The following is a 12,188-nucleotide window of genomic DNA, read 5'->3' on the forward strand; positions in this document are numbered from 1 at the left end:
CTGTATTACAAATTCATACAGAGATAGATAACGTTAGCTGTATCAAGGACACGTCAAGGACCACAAAATGCTACAATACATACAGATATTGTCACAAATCTTATTATGCGTCCCACAACTTACGAAGATGTAATCGGCCTGGGAAGTCTTGACCTCTGTTTATTATACGCCTACGTAGCTGCTACAAGCATCATCAAATTAGCCGACTGATGCAGCCTACAACATACATTTCATAGAACTTTGAATGTGGGTGTTGAGTATACTGAAATCATGAATGCCAATAAATGATTCAGGTTCTCATTTCCGCTGTCCCTTCTCTACAGTTTTTGAAGATGTCATACTAACGTCAACGATTGTAGACAGACATGGCTTTATATAACAATGATTGACTAGTCCTACTCATACAGTCCCACTACTCTACCTGGCTGCATTTCTCTGATCTTTCGCGGGAAATATTAAACAGCAGGTGAAGTGACATTTGATACTGCGGGGGGGTTATGTATTTGTGTATTTTATAACATTCGTATACATTGCATACGGTTTTGTAAAATATAAAGTATACTGTCATAGTAGTTACATATATACCTTCATTCATACGTCCACATTTAAACTAGAGAAAGGATTTAGATGTAAATATAATCTATCCTCTATATTGCACCCCTAAATCCACAATGGTAGCGACCTCAGTGGCGCGAAATCCTCTGCATCGATTCGCCACTCTTTGGTACACCCATTGCTGCAGGAGACGCGTTACATAGCCACACATGTAAACGGACTTGTGTAACTTTGTATTATTTGAAATAATTTATTCGCGAGTCTGCAACGAGGAGCTAAACCTGCATCTTTGACACCAAATGTAAACATTGCACGTTTTAGCTTGCAACAGGCACTGCATGTGAAACGTAACGAACGTTGACCTAACGTGCTGTGGCATTAGCTAATTTTGGTAACTCAGCCACTTTAAAAGGAAACGTTGTAACGTTTCTTGAAACCAAGTGAAACCGAAGGAAAAGTTGTTGTTTTTTTGTGTGTAACGGCCATTTACCCGAACCGAAGGTAACATTAACGTTAGTCTTGAATTCAACTTTAAACAACGACGTCGAAAACAGCGTTGACAATGAATGGGTAAGTATCCTAAAGTTATCCTCATTTTCGCCAACCACCGTTCATGAACTTTTACGCTGTTATTTGACGTGCAATGTAAAGTTAAGCTTGTCAGGCTGAAAATAAATGAACTATTTAATGAACTACACCTTACTTTGACAGAAAGTGGTTCCAAGTAGCAGCTACTGTAACATTGACGAAATGTTGAATGAAACCATGTTGTCGTGTATGCCCTCTCCCTTCCTAGCCAAGTTGGGTTGAATATTAACGTAAACGTTACCACATTTAACGTTACTCATTACTGGGTTTGGGGTTGTAGAGTTATTCCACGTCAAACGTGTGATTAATGTCAGTTAGTTCAAACAACAATAGGCTAATTAGTCCAAAGTTGCCTGACGTGGATGTTGCAAACTACTTACATTGCAGTCAGTTAACCTTCCCAGTTGTCTCAGTCGTAACGGTAGAGCTACTGTAGCAGCTACTGTCATAGTAAGAAACTTCATATTCTGTATGTTGTCGTGTTATATGAGTTTTGCTTTCTGTGCCACTTTTTCGAAGCGTGAAGGAAGAGTCGCGAAGCGTGTCGCCTCACTGCCCAAAGCCGAACGAGTCGGAGGAGCCGGAGGGCACCGCCATGGAGGAAACCGACCCTGGAGGTAACTTCAGCTGTGTATTGTATTGTATTGTATTGTGGTGTATTGTAGTATATAATGGGTGAAGTTGTTTCAACGAAATTGTGTAAAACGTTTTACTGTAAAGATGTTCAATATGCTCATCTTGTAATTCCAGGTTTACTCCTCACTGTAGAATTAACTCGAATGAATGAATGAATGAATGAATGCCAGAATGCCATGATGTTCAACCCATTTTGTGTTGCCAACAGCTGCTGTGAAAGTGGAGGGTGCAGAATTCGTTATCACCAAGGAGATGGAGGAGGAGGAGAAGCTGGCCAGGGAGGCTGGTGAGAAGAGGGAGCAGGCGATGATGGAGGAGGTGAGGAGGACCGCAGAGCACACACCTGCTCCCAGCAGGCCGGGGGTGATGTCCACTAAGGCCCAGAGCAGGCTACACTGGGTCCACAGCTGAAGCGTTGTGTTCTTGGAGCGTAAACATTTTTTAGCATACATTTTTTTCACTGATCAAATGATTTCAAGCATAGCCGCCGCTATCTTGTCTGGTGTAGGCAGTTCCATTTGTCATAGTGGAAGCCAACTGTTGCAGCAGACGTTCCGTGAATGGAACGCTTCAGTCACGTACCCAGTGCAGCCTTCCTGTTAGGACCTGCACGATGACCTGATTGGACCCAGTTTTCTCTGCACGTCTGAGACATGACCGAGCTTCATTAGCACCTTTTGTTGCTACCTGTATAAACCCACTGAGGCGTTCGGTCTTGGCGCTCGTCCCCCGATGGGTAGGAATGTAAACAATGAACTCCTCCTTCTAACAGGCGAGACAGAGCTGGGAGAAGGAGACCAAGGACATGCGCTTCAAGAGGCTGCAGCATCTTCTGGACAAGAGCAACATCTACGCCAAGTTCCTGCTCACCAAGATGGAGCTGCAGCAACAAGAAGTAGGTGTACATCCCATAATAGTATTGTTAGAGCTGACATAAACACAATATACATCTTCTTCCCAGAATAGTATTGTTATAACTGACATAAACACAATAGATGTTCATCCCAGAATAATATTGTTATAACTGACACAAATGTAATATACTTATCTTTCCCAGAATAGCATTGCAATAACTGACAAACAAAATGTACATGTTTCTTGGTCAGATATTTTACATGTTCAGGTTTTATGCATTGCTGCATTATTTGTTTCAAATTCACAAGGAAGCCCATGATGAGAGGTCACATGCTGACCAGCAGACACTTCTGTGTGAAATTGTAATTGTCTTTGTAGGAGATAACAGGACGATGTAAATGGCTCTAGTAACTGAAGGCATACCGTAATTTCCTGACTATTAGCCGCGGCTTATACATTGGTTTTGCAGAATTTCTTCAGCTATGAGGTTAATACAGGGGGGCAGTTAATATGGTTTTGTTTCTTTTAACTTGCATAAAACACTGTCCTGCGACTTATACACAATGTGGCTTACAGTATATGCGAGAAATTATTGTACTTGGCCAATGTGTGCTCTCTGCTGCTGCGCATATGTGGGGTTGATCGGATGCCTAGTTTTGAGAGGAATGTGCTCGCTGCGGGGTGAGTGTTTTAATTGCTCCAGTCTGTTACCCCCCGACAGTGTGACGGGTGGAGAACAGCTTTGACTTCAAATTACCGCCCATTTTAGTTCCACTAATGGCTTTCATTAGAGCAGGAATTTCAGTGCACAGGAAGACTTTTTTTTGGGGGGGGGGGTGGACCTTTTCTCTTCCTTCCCAAAGCCCTGCAGGTGTATGTCACTCGTTATTGTTGTGCGACTTTGTTGAGAAGAATAAATGAAGGAATGAACAGCTATCCTCTAGACTCTCACCTGCTTGATTTATGTCAAACAGGAGAATGTCCGCAACGAGAAGCTGGAGAAGAAAGCCCAGACTCAGGCATCAAAGGGGAAGGTAATGTTATAGCTACTCGCTCCGAGCCCTCGAAGCACACACTAATGCAGCCGATTGGGCTTTCTAAGTGATTGCCTCTCAAGCTTCCATGCTAATCATTACGTGTGTGTTTGTTTCAACAGGGCAAAGACAAAAAGACAGACAAAGGTAAGGCCCTTGCAGTCGTTTAAATGCTCCCTACTAACATACGTTAAACAAGCTCCTTACTAATACACGTTCTGGACTAGCTCCTTGCTGACATTCATTGTGTTTGAGTCTGAGTATTACAATAGTATTAAAAAGTCAGATTTCTGTCTTCTGTTGTAGTTGACCGAAAGAAGCGTGAAAGGGAGGAAGACTATAAAATAGCCGATGTGATGTCCAAAGAGGTAAGAATCCTTTATGACGGGATATGTGACCATGCCTTGCATACACAGATGTTTTTAGTTGTTTATTTTGTCTCGTATTAATTTGCGCTATTTTTTTTTGTTTCAGGAAATCATGTCCAAAGCCAAAAAGGCCAAGGTTGATGAGGAGGTAACTACAGTACATTGTACATGCGCATTAACTGAAGTGACACATTAACTGAAGCGTCTTAAAGAGCTGTAAATTACCATGCTGTAAATATCTTCTAGATCTATAAATTACTGCGCTGTAAATGTCCTCTAGATCTATAAATTACCGCGCTGTAAATGTCTTGTAGATCTATAATTTATCCGGCTGTGAGCGTAAGAGCTGCGGTGTCGGTTGCAGCCCATGAGACTGTAGCAGCGCTCTGCTAGGCACTACATCCTCTAACGGCGGCACACCTGAGAGACTTACAAGCGCTCGTTTCCTGTCTGTGCAGGAAGTGCCGACCGCAGGGCGTAAGCTGGAGGCGGAGGACATCGAGAAGCTGAGCGACTCCAACGCCGAGATCAAGAACCGTCTGTCGGAGGCGGTTCGTGAGAACGCCAAACACCTCCTGGACCCCGAGCGGCAGGTGGACGGCAAGCCGGTGCCCGCGCAGCAGCCCAAGCTCTTCACCGGGGGGGTGATGAGGTGGTACCAGGTGGAGGGCATCGAGTGGCTCAGGGTGGGTACCGCCACACCGCTCACACACGTACTTTAACCAGGGCGCACACACACACACACACGTACTGTAACCAGGGGGCACACACACACGTACTGTAACCAGGGGGCACACACACACACACACGTACTGTAACCGGGGGGCACACACACACGTACTGTAACCAGGGGGCACACACACACGTACTCTAACCAGGGGGCACACACACACACATACTGTAACCAGGGGGCACACACACACGTACTGTAACCAGGGGGCACACACACACACGTACTGTAACCAGGGGGCACACACACACACACGTACTGTAACCAGGGGGCACACACACACACACACATACTGTAACCAGGGGGCACACACACACACACACGTACTGTAACCGGGGGGCACACACACACACACACACGTACTGTAACCGGGGGGCACACACACACACACACGTACTGTAACCAGGGGGCACAAATTCACATGGGCACCAGAATACATAGATATGGTTCCTAAAAAAAAGAGTATACATCACACACTGGAGAATATCCTCTTGCTGATTTTTATGTGCGTGGATGTGTGTACTTACATACTTGTGTGTGCGTATGGTGTTTCAGTGGGTCCACTGCACATCAGACCCTGCACAGGGATTTTGAGCTTTGATGCATATTAATGGTTATTAGTTTAATAGTTATTAGCTGAGGTGGGGTATATTTGTTGTGCATATGGGCAGAACACTTGTGATTCATATCCTTTTAATTCCAGTATGATCTGCAGTATTAATTAGGGATTGAGGTAAATTGAAGTGTGTGTGTGTGTGTTCAGATGCTGTGGGAGAACGGCATTAACGGGATCCTGGCGGACGAGATGGGTCTGGGGAAGACGATCCAGTGCATCGGGCACGTGGCCATGATGCTGGAGCGCAAGGTGCTGGGCCCCTTCCTCATCGTCGTGCCGCTCTCCACCGTGCCCAACTGGATCTCCGAGTTCAAACGCTTCGCCCCAGATGTGAGTACATCATCATCATCATCATCATCATCATTTATTTAGTCAGACTCAAGGTCCATAAAAGAACACACAAACAAGCCCTACATAAAAAAAAACAACAAACAGACCAAAAAATAAAAAAATCCCCACCCCTCACATATACACACATTACAAACAATCATTTGGTAATAATTAATAGACTGTTGCGGATTGTCTCTCTGTTTAGTTTGTGTATTATGATGCACGAGTGGTCGACCCAGAGCCTCACACTGACATAATCAATGCTCTATTCATTTGATCAGATTCTTTCTTCCGATTCCTTTTTCACACTATTAGATGCATTAGATAAAGCCCTCAAGTTGATGGTGTCAGGTGATGTGTCCTGTAGCCACGTGAAGTTATGGTGATGTGTCATGTAGGCATGTGAAGTGATGAGTAGATGGTGATGTGTCCTGTAGACATGTGAAGTTATTAGTAGCATGATAAACAGCTCCAAACCAGTCTGAGGTAGAATGTGGATCAATGTGTACAAGTTACCTGTATCCCTGGATTTAAGTTTTACATTTTTTTGTTTTACTTTGATGTTGTGTTAATGTGTGTGTGTTTTACTTGGATGTTGTGTTAATGTGTGTGTGTGTGTGTGTTAATTGGATGTTGTGTTAACGTGTGTGTTCTTGCGCAGATAAGTGTGATGCTCTACCATGGGGCGGCGAAAGAGCGCGACGACCTCATCAAGCTGATGCGTAAGCCGCAGGGGCCTCTGAAGATGTGCCCCGTAGTCATCACCTCCTTCGAGATCGCCATGATCGACCGCAGGAAGCTGCAGGTACTGCACGCCAACACGTCCTGTGAGACCAGAGCAAAGCATCATTACAGTGATCAGCTGGCAACTAATAATACAGTCATTGCCAACCACTTTGATAGTTTAAATAAAGTAACCGATAGACTAGTCGACTGTAAAACTAATCTGTGGCAAGCCGTTGGTCTCGTGTTGTGTTGTGTTGTGTTGTGTTGTGTTGTGTTGTGTTGTGTTGTGTTGTGTTGTGTTGTGTTGTGTTGTGTTGTGTTGTGTTGTGTTGTGTTGTTGTGTTGTGTTGTTGTGTTGTGTTGGTGGTGGTGTGTCTCATTGGTCTCACCCTGCTGTTGTGGTGTGTGTTGTGTCCTGTCTCACCCTGCTGTTGTGGTGTGTGTGTGTTGTGTCCAGCGTTTCCACTGGAAGTTCCTGATCGTGGACGAGGGTCACCGCATCAAGAACCTGAACTGCCGGCTGGTGCGCGAGCTGAAGCTGCTGAACACCGACAACAAGCTGCTGCTGACGGGCACGCCGCTGCAGAACAACCTGGCCGAGCTCTGGTCCCTCCTCAACTTCCTGCTGCCCGACGTCTTCGACGACCTCAAGAGGTCAGGGGTCAGCGCCCGTACAGGCAGATTTAGGGTGCCTCTCATTTGTGACCATTCAAAGCGAAATCAGTCGTTTTGCGCACGACGTTATTTTTAGAAAATCAACAATAACAAACTTCCGGGTTAAAATTTGACTGTATACAGTCTACAGTTTCATATCGTGAACGCATTTCACGGAAAAACATACGTTTTGACTGTTAAACCCGGCAGGATTCAACACATTTGCTGTCAACTTATAAAGGGAATTTTCTCCCCTTCTGGCATATCGTGACAGGAGAACCATGTCAACTTTGGATGCGGTTATCTTAGCGATAGTTTGTGTAATACCCTTGATATACATATCGTTGGAAAGCTTAGTTTATGGCCGTTCACGTGAGCACAATAACTTAATTTAATAAGAGATAAGATAAGATAAGATAAAACTTTAATGTCTGTTTGCACAGAAATTTGTCTTGCATTTCACCTTTCCACAATCCATACAAGAAGCCATTAAAAAACAGCACACATTGAAAAACAGCACATACAAACATACAATTAGAGAGTCCTTAGACAGTCCAGGCGATTTACAGTCCAATGAGTTAATCCATTAATGTCTCTGGGGTCTGGCCTATTTTATTTTTCTATGGTTGAGCAGTGATATAGAATGAGGGAGAAAAGAGTTTTTGTATTTGTTTCTCCGGCAGCTAGGCATTCTAAAACGTCCTCCAGATGGGAGGAGCTCATACTCCTGATGTAACACGTGTGAGGGGTCCAGAGCAATCTTGTCAGCCATCCTGAGAGTGTGTTTAGTGCAGCTGTCCAAGAAATTCCCCTCCAAAGTGTGGCCCACCAACTTTGAGCAAATGTTCAAAAGTTTAAGTACCCTGTTCTTTAACTGGACTGAGAGGCCACAGAACCAAACTGCCCCCCCATACTGTAGAACGCTTTGTATTGTAGATGTGAAAAATTGATGTAGGATGTCATTGCTGGCTCCAAAAGATCTTAATCTTCTCAGAAAGTATATTCTCTGTTGAACTTTATTGCAAATGAAGTCTACATGCTGTGACCAAGAGAAGACACTATCCACATATACCCCTAGATATTTAAAGGATGCTGACTGTGTTATGGGTCTGTCCTGAATTATAACTGGTGCGGGTGTGTGTTGAACTGTGCCAAAAATGACCTCCTGTTTTCATGGCATTAAGAGTGAGGGCATTCTGTTCAGCCCATTGGACCACTCTCCTCGCACTCTCATAGTAGAGGTCTCATGACATTCAACTTGTTTTTAAGATTGATATTGACCAAAAATAAGTTAATGTAAAGTAACAAAACCTCCACATGTCCAATAATTCACCTACAATTACTTAGGCTGGACAGCAGGATAACTTTAAGGTCATTTTTTTCTGTTTTTTCAGTTGGCAGTTACTGCCTTTTTGCTTTGTAGGGCAGTATTGGAGGGCCACAGGCCTGTTGGCAGGGTACTCCATTACTGACTACAGATTGCATGGCAATTTTTGCAATCAGTAACGCTATCGATAGTTAAAATTGTTAAAAAAATGTAACGTCATCTGATTACTTTAGGATTACTTTTAACACAACTTGCACACGCCATGCACATTCTTAATTTCGAAGGTCTCTAATTCAGATCCATTCAGTACTTTTTACATTTTTCCCGACTGGAACGGGTCTAGCGGAAAAAACAGGTCTAGCTGGAACGGGTCTAGCTCCAAATCATGAGCACGTCATTGTGATGCAATTAGCATTCTGAGGGCATATTCCGCAGCTTGGATGCTGTAATCGGATGTTTTACTTAAATAATGGGTGCTTCAGCATGTCCCACAGATGTGTTTTCCTGTAGTTTGATTTGTTTTGTTTGTTTGTTTGTTTGTTTGCAGCTTTGAGTCGTGGTTTGACCTCGACCGCATCAGTGAAGAGGCCGAGAACATCGTGGCCAAGGAGCGCGAAGAGAACATCCTTCACATGCTTCATCAGGTGACCACACACACACACACACACACACACACACACACACACACACACACACACACACACACACACACACACACATGCTTCATCAGGTGACTACACACACACACACACACACACACACAGAGAGAAAATGCGGAGAAAATTGTACTGTGAAGGAGTAAAAAAAAAAGTGAGGCCGTAACAAACTGGACGTCCGTCATCAAGATCAAGACCTGTTACGCAATCACAGTGAACATGGACCTATTCAGACACACGCTAATGCGTTTAAACACACATACACACACTTGTAATGCTACCCTCGCATGTAGCAGTGTGCCTCCACAAGACGGTTTTACAGACGACATGTACGCAAACTGCTTAGTATTCTCTCAGTCATGTTTTGTGTCTTCTACTGAATACACTCTATAATTGTGTGTGTGTGTGTGTGTGTGTGTGTGTGTGTGTGTGTGTGTGTGTGTGTGTGTGTGTGTGTGTGTGTGTGTGTGTGTGTGTGTGTGTGTGTGTGTGTGTGTGTGTGTGTGTGTGTGTGTGTGTGTGTGTGTGTGTGTGTGTGTGTGTGTGTGTGTGTGTGTGTGTGTGTGTGTGTGTGTGTGTGTGTGTGTGTGTGTGTGTGTGTGTGTGTGTGTGTGTGTGTGTGTGTGTGTGTGTGTGTGTGTGTGTGTGTGTGTGTGTTCTGTTCTGTTCTGTTCTGTTCTGTTCTGTTCAGATCCTTACGCTGTTCCTGCTGAGAACACTCTATTGTGTGTGTGTGTGTGTGTGTGTGTGTTCTGTTCTGTTCTGTTCAGATCTTACGCCGTTCCTGCTGAGTACACTCCATAATGTTGTGTGTGTGTGTATATCTGTGTGTCCTGTTCAGATCCTGACGCCGTTCCTGCTGAGTACACTCTATAATGTTGTGTGTGTGTGTGTGTGTGTCCTGTTCAGATCCTCACTCCGTTCCTGCTGAGGCGTCTGAAGTCGGACGTGACGCTGGAGGTTCCGCCCAAGAGGGAGATCCTGGTGTACGCCCCCCTCACGCTCAAGCAGGAGACGCTCTACTCCGCCATCATCAACAAGACCATCGCCAAGATGCTGGGCAAGGACAAGGTGAGCACATCAGTGGGGTATACTACGAATCTCGTTGAACATAACCAGGTTTTCTTAGGATAACCCGGATCGCTAAAAACGAAAGTCGCAATCAGAGTTGAGTGGTACTACGAAACTCACTCACGGATGAATTTATCAAACTAGGCTTTCAGCTCAGATCTGTGCGCGTTCTCGTGGTTGGGGTGAATTTGACCAATCGGGAAACGTGGAGACGCACAAGACAGCCTCGGTTAACCAACGATTACTTCCGCATTTATGAGCGGCAGAGACATCTAGGGTGGTCTTTTTTTAGTGTCTAACCCATAACATCAAAAAATCGATAGTCATCAAATATTGCATGGTATGCACGTCCATAGTAGTGACATATTTGCACGCGCAACATAGTTAAACGCGCCTTCGAGATTCAAAATATTTGCAGAGGCGGGGCTGAACCTGTTCGAAGTTTGACAGATTAGCACACGTGAGATAACTTCGTTTTTCAAGATAATGGATTGGTTAGAATTGGTCAGAGGGCGGTGACTTTTCACGATTTGAGCTATAACTAAGCACATAACCTGCTCCCGACCAGGTTTGGTTGCGAGCATAAGATACCATGGTGATACAGCGACGCTAAAACAAATCCACTTTCGTATGACAGCATACCCTGGCTTTGAGCGCAACATACCTCGCTAACCCACTAATCGAGATTCGTAGTATACCCCACAGCTGTCATGCCATGAAGTGTGTGTGTGTACTGATACGCTGTTATGCCGTAAAGGCACCCTGCTCATTTCCTGCACCTGCACATTAATATTTAAGGGCCGTTCACACCAAGGCCGATAAATGATGATAACTATAAACAAATATTGCTCTTGTAAAATTGAATGACTGTTCACACACAAACTAACGACAGGAAGAACAATATTGTGGGAGATCACTTTCAGACCAAACAGCCAATCAGAACCCACAATCACATTTGAGCCCCACTTATGGTTGGTCAGTGTATATGTATATTTGTCCACAGGGCAATAGCAGTGTGTGTGATTAGATGGATTTAATGATCGTTAATGAGGAGCTCTGAAAGCCTGAGTTGATGACCCATAAGGTGTGTGTGTGTGTGTGTGTGTGTGTGTGTGTGTGTGTGTGTGTGTGTCAGTTGATGACCCATAAGGCCTAATCCAGTCCAGATGGTCAGCAGCAATTATGAAACTGCACACTTGTCAAAACTAATGGTGCTAGAAAACCTCTACAGTATGTGGCACCGGCTTTAGGATTAAGTGTGTGTGTGTGTGCGTGTGTGTGTGTGTGTGTGTGTGTGTGTGTGTGCGCCTGTGTGTGTGTTAGCAAGAGGAGGGTCCTGTAGTGCTGAGCTCGGCGGGGAGGCCGAGGCGCAGGACCAGGAGGGAGGTGGACTACGCGGAGAAGGCGGGCGAGGACCCCGACGCCCTGGAGAACCAGCTGGAGAAACACCTGGAGAAGATGCAGAAGGAGATGGACCAGAGGTACACACACACACACACACACACCCTCTCATTCTCACACACACACACACACACACACTACGTACAAAACACATCAAGTCAACACACACACACACACACTACGTACAAAACACATCAAGTCAACACACACACACACACACACACACACTCTTTCTCACACACACCCGACGTACAAAACACATCAAGTCAACACACACACACACACACTCTTTCTCACACACACCCTACGTACAAAACACATCAGGTCAACACACACACACACACACACACCCTACTCCCACAACACGTCAACTCAGCACACACTACCCATTTGGTCATACCAGACCAGAAGTTAGACATTTGCTTTATTTGTCTTTTTAAAAATAGTCTTACTCAGTCTCCTCTCCCTCTCTCTCTCTTCCTCCCTCTCTCTCCCTCTCTCCCTCTTCCTCTCTCTTCCTCTCTCCCCCCCTCACTCTCCCTCTCTCCCCTCTCTTCCTCTCTTTCCCCCTCTCTTCCTCTCTCTCTCTCCCCCCCTCTCCCTCTCCCCTCTCTTCCTCTCCCTCTCTCTCCCCCCCTCTC

General features: G+C 44.9%; 1 protein-coding gene across 1 annotated transcript in view; it reads left to right on the forward strand.

The window, feature by feature from the left end:
• The first annotated feature begins 726 nt into the window (after positions 1-726).
• The window catches only part of hells (helicase, lymphoid specific), a 17,371-nt gene continuing 5,909 nt past the window's right edge, over positions 727-12,188 (forward strand). Inside the window, exons 1-15 of the mRNA XM_062520047.1 lie at positions 727-1,125; positions 1,663-1,760; positions 1,988-2,097; positions 2,552-2,674; positions 3,609-3,668; positions 3,791-3,815; positions 3,975-4,036; positions 4,143-4,184; positions 4,495-4,722; positions 5,530-5,712; positions 6,374-6,517; positions 6,896-7,092; positions 8,967-9,063; positions 9,985-10,146; positions 11,470-11,627. Of these exons, the coding sequence (XP_062376031.1) occupies positions 1,118-1,125; positions 1,663-1,760; positions 1,988-2,097; positions 2,552-2,674; positions 3,609-3,668; positions 3,791-3,815; positions 3,975-4,036; positions 4,143-4,184; positions 4,495-4,722; positions 5,530-5,712; positions 6,374-6,517; positions 6,896-7,092; positions 8,967-9,063; positions 9,985-10,146; positions 11,470-11,627 (1,697 nt within the window). The 5' untranslated portion in view covers positions 727-1,117. The remainder of the gene's footprint in view (positions 1,126-1,662; positions 1,761-1,987; positions 2,098-2,551; positions 2,675-3,608; positions 3,669-3,790; positions 3,816-3,974; positions 4,037-4,142; positions 4,185-4,494; positions 4,723-5,529; positions 5,713-6,373; positions 6,518-6,895; positions 7,093-8,966; positions 9,064-9,984; positions 10,147-11,469; positions 11,628-12,188) is intronic.

Source organism: Sardina pilchardus, chromosome 18, assembly GCF_963854185.1.
Source record: "Sardina pilchardus chromosome 18, fSarPil1.1, whole genome shotgun sequence".
NCBI lineage: Eukaryota > Metazoa > Chordata > Actinopteri > Clupeiformes > Clupeidae > Sardina > Sardina pilchardus.